The following is an 8506-nucleotide window of genomic DNA, read 5'->3' on the forward strand; positions in this document are numbered from 1 at the left end:
GGGTGTATGTATACAGTGTGTAGGTGTGTGTGTGTGCGGGGGGGTGCATGTACAGCCTGTGTAGAAAGAGTTCTGTATATGGGCTACAATCACATGCTTCAAATGTGTTTGGCAACCAGTGCGCGAGCCCAGGCTGCCCGAGCCCCAGGAACCTGAATTTGCTTCTCTGACCAACCCGCTCGTCAAGCAGAGCTGCCGAAGGCCTATTCTACCGCTGAGGGAAATCTGAGCCACTGCGTGTGCGCAGAATTCATGTCCCCTGCAGATTTCTTTGCTTCCCCACAGAATAATGACTTTCTGATGGGGAGGCAAAGGGAATCCATAAGAGCGGTCATGTGACCCTCTCCAGCAGTATGTTTTGGGGGCCCAGGGCAGCCGGCAGAGAGGTAAATCACTGTGGGGGCAGAGGGCAGGACTGGGGAACACCTGGCAGGTGGTTCTTACCCTGTGCCAGGCTCAGCTGCTAGTGCCGGCTGGGCTGGGGAGGATGGGACTTCCTCTTGCCCCGCATAGCATCTGGGACCGGGTCAGACCCACCCCCAGATTTCTCCCCCGGCTGCAGGAAGCTCTGCAAACACTCCCCCCCCCACTTCCTTCCTGTCCCCATCGCTCGTCAGCTGCAGGGGGAGGGATCCCTGTACAGGAAGCTGCTCCTGCATCTGCCCAACCCCCGTGCATCCAGACCCCCTCATGCCCAGACCCTCCTGCCAAGCCTCACCCCCCTGCACTCAGAAACCCCCCTGACGAGCCCCACTCCCTCTACGCCTGGATGATCCTGACGAGCCACCTGCACCCGGATTCCCAACTTCACTGAGCCCCGACCAGCTACACCTGGATCCCCACCCCACTGAGCCCCACTCCCCCAGCATCTGGACCCCCCACTAAACCCCCCACACCCAGACCCACTTACCAAGCTCTATCCCTCCACTCTAAGCCCCTCCACACTTCGATCCTACCGGGCTGAGCCTGCCTGCTCACACCTGGTGCACCTGGCACAGAGGGGCAGGGCCCTGGGGTGTTTCTGGGGCAGGCCCGGTCCTTGCGCTGTGTCAGGGTTGGGTACAGCAGAGTGATCTCCCACCTCTGTGCAGGCAATGGCCTGTGCTCCCCAATGCCATGCTGGAGCTGCCATATTTGACAAATAAAATTTGCAGAATCTTGCAGCATTTTAAAATATCATGCCTAGAATTTTTATTTTTGTGGTGCAGAAGGCCCTCAGGAGGACCATTTACACAGCAGGTAACCAGAGCTCTCGAACCGGGGAGGAGCCAGCCGGACATCGACCCAGCCAGAGAGAACAGCTTGGTCTGCATTTTCCTTTCCAAAGAATCCACTGCAAAGGGTCACTGGGCTATAAAGCCAGGGACTGACTCTCCAGCGACCAGCCATTGCAGCAGCTGGCTGCGTGCAGTGTTACTGGGCTATAAACCTGGGGGCAGTGTTATCGGGCCGTCAAGCTGGGGGCAATCCTGGCTGGGGGGGGCGGCGTTACCAGGCCGTCGAGCTGGGGACGATCCTGGCTGGGGGGCGGCGTTACTGGGCTGTCAATCGCAGCGAGTGCGGTCGGTTTCGAAAGCCGGGGCAGCTGGTGAGGAATATCCCTGTGCCAGGGCTGTATTCCCGCTGCACGGGGAGCTATGGACACTCACCGACACTGCTTGGATGGCTGTGGCCGAGCCCAGGGAGGACCAGGCAGGAGGGATGGGCGTGGCTGGCGACCTGTCCCCAGTGAGACTGAGCAGCGTGGGATCAAGGGAAGCCCCCGTCTCCATATGATTCAGCAGTGGGATGGGAAGGCCACAGCCAGGAAGAGGAGCCCTCCTGGGCTCTCCAAACAGAGACAATCCACTCTGGGGTGCCAGGTGGGGGGCACAAAGCCGCTGGAGCCGTCCATCATGGAGGGGGGATTCGAGGGACCAGAGTCCCTGAAACCACAGAACTTTGGGGCCCCTCAGCCAAAGGGGGCTGGAGTCTCGAGGAGCCGAGTACAGGGGAGAAACCGGTTCACGCTTCGCTCCTCGGGCTGGGGATCCCGGGAGGCCAGGACTTTATGTTGGGCTTTTCCTGCACACCAGGGCTGGGCTGGGCTTGAGCTCAGAGCATGTGTCAAGCCCCCATTACAGCGATGAGCTCTAGGTGCAGCGACCGGATTCACTCCCGGGAGCGTCCGGGTGAGGGCTGGGCATGGCCAGGAGCTGGTCTGGGGGGATTCGGGACAGGGGGACACTGGGGTCGCTGCAACAGCGACGGGACGGCGGAAGCCAGCAGGTGACGTTTCTGTTGCTCCACCTGTGAGCAGCCCCTTTGGGGGCACCAGACGGGGAGAGATCTCTAGCTGCCCTGGAGGGAGGCTGCGGCAGGATCCAAGGGCCTGCCAACGAGCATCGGTCTTTGCTGGGGTGGAGGAGTCCTTTGCTCTCAGCCCTGCTCCTGCCTTTGAGCCCCGGGCTGCCCCCTAACCTCCAACGCCCCTCCCTGTGCCACGCACTCCCGTGCGGTGATGGGGGGACCCACGCAGGCCCCGGCAGCATCCATCCCCTTCTGCTGCGGCCTTTCATCTGGAGCCAGAGCAGAGCCAGGCAGGGAGCCCTGGGCCTGGCAGAGCCGTCGGGGCTGGGGAAGGTCAGGGGGCCTGGCAGAGCCATCCGGGGGGGGGCACGTGGAGCTGTCAGGGAAAGGGGTGGTCCAGTATCCTCTTCCCATCCTCTGCCCCAAGAGGTCTGCTCAGCAGGGGGCACCACTCTCACAGCGTCCCTGCAATGGAGCAGACAGCAACAGGGATGTCACATGGGCCCAGGCCCGGGGTGGGGGCTATGGGTCGGGGTTTACAGGGGATGCTGGGAATGCGGGGTGGGGGGGGGGGGAGAACAGGATAGGGGACAAGGTAACTGGGGTGGGGAGCAGAGGGGCTGGGTTGGAGGCTGTGTGGTGGAGAGAGAAGGGGATCATGGGGTGAGCAGAAGGGGGCTCGGCTGGGGGCTGTGGGCTGGGAGCCCTGGGGCAGAGAGGGCAGGGAGCTGGGCTGGGGGCCCTAGGGAGGAGGGAGCAGGAACTGGGAGATGTAGGGCAGAGGGAGCAGGGGCTGGGGGCAACAGGGCGAAGGAGGCAGGGGCTGAGGGCCATGGGGTGGAGGAGATAGGGGCTGGGGGAGGTAGGGGCTGGGGGCTTCAGGGTGGAGGATGTAGGGGCTGGGGGAGGTAGGGGCTAGGGGCCATGGGGTGGAGGAGGCAGGGCTGGGGGCTATGAGGTGGAGGAGGTAGGGGCTGGGGGAGGTAGGGGCTGGGGGCTGCAGGGTGGAGGAGGCAGGACTGGGGGCCGTGGGGCAGAGGGAGCAGGGGCTGAGGGCCGTGCGGCGGAGGAGATAGGGGCTGGGGGAGGTAGAGGCTGGGGGCGATGGGGCGGAGGAGGCAGGGCTGGGGGCTGTGGGGCGGAGGAAGCGGGGGCTGGGCTGGGGGCCGTGGGGTGGAGGGAGTGGGGGCTGAGGTGGGGGCCGCAGGTTGCTCAGTCCTTACTGACAGCTGGGCCTCATAGCTCCGACGCAGGCGCTCGTAGGCCTCCATGATCACGGCTCTTCTGCAAGGGGATAGCAGGGGTCAGCCCTGAGGCAGTGCCTGGCCCCTCACTACCCCACCCCCTCGGGGTCCCCTAAGGGCCCGGGGGTTCTCACCCCCTCCCCTCCCATGGAGCCACATGGGACTGTGAGCCAGACCCCAGCCTGGGGCAGAGGCACTGTGTGCCGGGGGCTCCATGTAGTGGGGGGTGCTCGCTGGGGGGGGGGCGGTCTGTACTCACTTGCTGGCCAGACCCCCGCCGGGGGGCAGGCTGGGGTTCACCTCGGACGCCAGGCACCGGAAGATGGCCACGAGGCTGGCAGCCCCCTGCTCCTGCAGCTCCCCATACAGCTCTGTGGGGAGAGGGGCTGGCTCATGACTGGCTCTGCCCAGGCACTCAAAGCCCCGCTCTGCCCCTGCACTGCACCTGGTTACCCCCTCCCCACTGCCCCTGCCCCCCCTCCCGTTCTCACCCCATCTGCCCCTGCCCTCCCCCTACTCCCCTCCCTCTTGTCCCTGCTCCCGCCCATGACCTGAGGGGCAGTAGCTGGCACAGGCAGGCGTGGGCGCCTCCCGCTCTGGGTCCCTTTGTCTAGCTGCCCTGTAGCCAAGGGCCTGGTGCTGCCCAGGGCTCGACCTCACCCACCTGCCACCCGGCTCTCCAGGTGGGCGTCCAGCTCCCGCTCCTTCTGCAGGGCGGCCTGGGAGGTGCCGGGGGCCCCCCGGAAGCACACCACCATGCAGGTCATGTTGTCGCGGCTTCCCTGGGCAGGGGAGAACCAATCAGGTCAGGGGGCAGCGAGCGTGGGGACAGGCGGCTGTAGGGGGCCCTGATGGGTCATTAGAATGGTGGGAGCCCAAGGGGGCATTATGCCCGGATACGGCCCAGCATGGAGCCTGAGGGCCCATACAACAGCCAGACAAGGAGAGCAGCCCGATCTGTACCACCCCAGCCCAGGGCAGGAAATCCATCGAACCAGACAGTGTTGGGCAGGGGGGTCCCTCATCTCCCCCCAACCCCTCCGCCCCAAACATCTGGCCAGGCAAAGATAACAGAACCACTGTCTGCTGGAGGGAAAGGCCCTGTGTCCCACTCCCTGCCCCCTGAGCCAGCCAGTCCCTGCCCTGGGGTGATATGGGAGCCGGCACCCCCTACAGGAGACAATCCCTCCCCTCCACCTCCTCGCACCAGCCAGTCCCTGCCCTGGGGCCGGATGGGAGTCAGCGCCTTCTAGAGGGAACAGGCCCCATGTGCCATTCTCCCCGCGCCCCCACGCTGTGGCTGGCTGGCTGGGAGCAGGCAACTCCTAGAGTGGAAAATCACCACGTCCCATTCCCCACCCCACCTCCCCACACTAGCCAGTGCCCTGCCCTGGGGTCAGTGCCCCATAGACAGTAAAGGTCCTGTGCCTCATTCCCCGCCCCCCTGAGCCAGCCAGTCCCTGCCCTGGGGCCGGATGGGAGCTGGCGCCCCCGAGAGGAGACGGGTCCTGTGCCTCATTCCCCGCCCCCCTGAGCCAGCCAGTCCCTGCCCTGGGGCCGGATGGGAACCGGTGCCCCCTAGGAGAAAGGTCCCATGTCCCGTTCCCTGCCCCACCCCACCCTGCAGCTGGAAACCAGCGACCGCTAGAGGCCAGTGGCCCTGCCCCCCACCTTGTAGAGCCCGGCCTCCAGGACCTCCTCGCACACGGCCTGCGGGTCCCTGCCGAGCTGCAGGCGGGAGCGGACGAAGGCGCAGAGCCCCTCGGTGTCGAAGGCGTCCCAGACGCCGTCGCAGGCCAGCACCAGGAACTCGTCCTCGCCCGGGCAGCGCGCCAGCTCGTACACCTCGGGCTCGGGGGACACCAGCTGCTCCGTCTGGCCCCGCCAGGCCACGGCCTTGTAGTCAAAGTCGCCCAGGGCGCGGGAGACGGCCAGGGAGCCGTTGACGCGCTGCAGCAGGACGGTGCCGCCGGCGTTCTCGATGCGCTCCCGCTCCCGCGGCCGGCTGGGCTTGTGGTCCTCCGTGTAGAAGGTGAGGCGGCCGGCCCGGCACAGCAGGGCCCGCGAGTCGCCCAGGTTGATGAAGTAGAGGTGGCGCGGCGAGACCAGCACGGCCACGGCGGTGGAGCCGGCGTGCTCCCAGCCCTCGGCACGCGCCAGCACCTGCATGCGGCTGTCGATGTGCAGGAAGCCCTCCCGCACCGCCTCCTTCACCGCCTCTGGAGACTCCACGCCCCCCGTGAAGGCCTCGCCCACCACCAGCTCCCCCAGCAGGTGGTGGGCGCAGAACTTCGCCACCGTGCCGCCCGCGTGCCCGTCGTACACGGCAAAGAAGGCCCAGGTGGCCAGGCTGCCCGGCAGCTGGGGTTGAGCCGTGTGCGCGTCCTCCATGTGGGCCCGCCAGCCCTGCATGGCGCCCAGCCCGTAGCGCAGCCCGCCCCCCTCGCCCTGCTCCAGCAGCTTCTCCGTCCGCGGCGCCTCCAGGAAGGAGCCGGGCCCCTCGCCACGCTCCGCCTTGAAGAGACGCGAGAACATCCGCTCTGCCTGTGACACCAGCAGCCGCACAAAGGTCGCCATCCTGTGCCCCGGGTACTCACCCTATTCCCAAGCCTGGTGCCCCCGACCAAGTGCCCTGGGGAATCGCCCGGTCACCGCTTGGCACCAGCCCTCTGATCTCCGGCAGGTTTCAGTGGCTCAGACCCAGGGGCTGCACCCTGCCCCTGCCGACTCCCCGGGGCCTTCCTGGTGCCCCCATGATGCTGTGCGGCCGGCTTGCCCCCTGGCAGCCCCAGGGACACATGCACTGCAGGGGCTGTGGCGGCTCTGTCCTCCCTGGCACCATAATTCCTGATCCTGCAGCTAAATATGGAATGTTAAATCTCCTAATCCCTGCCCGGTCATGGCCCAGCAGGCAGCATGGGCCATGCGAGGCTGGGGTGTGGGTAGCGGGACCCAGGGCCAGCCCCGCCCTAGCCACTGTGGGTATTCTGCAGAGTGCAGCCAGACTGGCAAGCGGGACCAGGCCCACGGTGCCATCACGAAAGTGTCCATTTGGGGCCCATTGGTCGAGCTGTCTGGGGGTTGTTCCTTTCTGGGCAGGGGGAGCAGCATGGCCCAGCTGGGGGTGGGGGGAGCAGCAGGGGAGCTGCAGGGCGCCGCTGGGGTTGTGCGCTGGGGGCAGCAGCAGGGCCCAGCTGGGGTTGGGGGGTTGGGGGGAACAGCAGAGCCCAGCTGGGATTGTGGGATTGGGGGGAACAGCAGAGCCCAGCTGGGGTTGTGTGTGGGGGAGTAGCAGGGCCCAGCTGGGCTTTTGGGGGGGAGCAGCAGGGCCCAGCTGGGGAGGGGGGAGCAGAAGGGCCCAGCTGGCATATGCTGCTTTTCTCCCAGGTTGAATTCAGGGCTTCTCCCCACACGGCTTCACACAGAAACTTGACTTGTTTTCACTTCCTGTCCCAAATTGCTGGGCAGCGTTGCCGGGCGACTGTATTTCTATATCCTACCTCTCCCCAGAGGTGGCTGCATCTCAGCACCAGCCGACAGATCCCTGTATAAACAGCCCCACGCCCCACCCCAGAGGTGGCTGCATGGCATGCTGGGAGTATCCGTGGGGAGAGGCGCTAGAGAAGCGTTGGGTCATTACTAATGTAGTGACTCTGTTATGCCCAGAAGGGAGCGGTGCTGTTCCCTGATGGTCCCAAGGTGGGGGGCGGGGGCAGCACAGGGTCTGTGCCCCCCGCTCAGCCTGGTGAGGGGCAGCGCTGAGTCCTGGGCTGGGCTGCACCTGTGACGGACGCTCAGCTCTGGCCTCACCCTCAACCCACCATGGGGAAGTGATGCCTGGGGTCCCACCGTCTCCATGGAGATGCCCTGTCCCCACAGGCCCTACTGTCATGGACTCACAGGTCGTGCCCACTCTTGGCCCTGTGCGGTCCATGGGGGGTGCCCCTTTCAGTGCAACAGCCCTTCTCGGGGGTCCACTCTCCCTCGGGGATTAAGCCCCTCCGCCTCCTGGAGCCGCACTTCTCTGAGCCTTAGCATGCCTGTCTCTCGCCGTGGGCCCCCTCAGGGAGTCCACTCGCTCTGGACCCCTGGGGCCTCCACCCCCCGAAGGGGATGATGCCCCCCTGTTCTCTAGACTGGAGAGACTCTCAGCCAGCGTAACACAGGAGGGTTTATTGAGCGTCTGAACCCAGCACAGGAAACTCTCAGGGCCTCAGGCCTGGCCTCCCTCAGCACAGCACATCCAAGTCTCCCCTGCATCCAGGTGGGCTCTGCCTGCTCTCTGCCTCCAGCCCTGAGCCCCCCTGCTTCCCAGCTGGGCATCTGCTATAACCGGCCCCAACCCTGGCCTCTGTCCATTGTCTTCTCTCCAGGTGAACGGGGTCGCCTGAGCCTCCTCTCCTCTCTCCGCAGCCTATTGTCCTCCCACGGGCCAGAACCGGCTGGTCAGGACACCGGGGTCCTCTCTCCGCAGCCCATTGTCCTCCCACGGGACAGAACCGGCTGGTCAGGACACCGGGGTCCTCTCTCCGCAGCCCATTGTCCTCTCACTGGCCAGAACCGGCTGCAACTGCTGAGCTGGGCCTCCGGGTCACCAAGTCACCGGTCGCTGGGGTATCCATTCTCCAGGCTAGTGGTTGGGGTCCCAAGTTCCCTCGCCGGTCCTCTGTAACAACAAACTCCCTCTCCCATCACCTTGTTAAACCTGTAGCACCTAGGGAAACTGAGTCCCACCCCCTCTGCATGCAAACCATAGGAAAACCAAGAAAATTCCCCCTAGGCAACAAGGAAAAACAAGAAACTCCCCCACTTCATCACAGTTGCTGGGTGACTGTATTTATACATCCTACCTCCCCCCAGAGGTGGCTGCATCTCAGCACCAGCCGACGGATCCCTGTATAAACAGCCCCACGCCCCACCCCAGAGGTGGCTGCATGGCATGCTGGGAGTATCCGTAGGGAGAGGCACTAGAG

The 8506-nt window shown here is 65.2% G+C and overlaps 1 protein-coding gene across 1 annotated transcript; it reads right to left on the reverse strand.

The window, feature by feature from the left end:
- Nucleotides 1-1209: 1209 nt before the first annotated feature.
- Nucleotides 1210-6650, reverse strand: PPM1N (protein phosphatase, Mg2+/Mn2+ dependent 1N (putative)). The gene is made up of 5 exons (XM_037884306.2): nucleotides 5205-6650; nucleotides 4198-4315; nucleotides 3793-3904; nucleotides 3513-3573; nucleotides 1210-2754 (listed from the first exon to the last, which is right to left on the reverse strand). The coding sequence occupies exons 1-5, from the start codon at nucleotides 6108-6110 to the stop codon at nucleotides 2725-2727; spliced, it is 1227 nt and encodes a 408-aa protein (XP_037740234.2). The 5' UTR covers nucleotides 6111-6650; the 3' UTR covers nucleotides 1210-2724.
- Nucleotides 6651-8506: the final 1856 nt, after the last annotated feature.

This window comes from Chelonia mydas, chromosome 23 (genome assembly GCF_015237465.2).
Source record: "Chelonia mydas isolate rCheMyd1 chromosome 23, rCheMyd1.pri.v2, whole genome shotgun sequence".
Taxonomy (NCBI): domain Eukaryota; kingdom Metazoa; phylum Chordata; order Testudines; family Cheloniidae; genus Chelonia; species Chelonia mydas.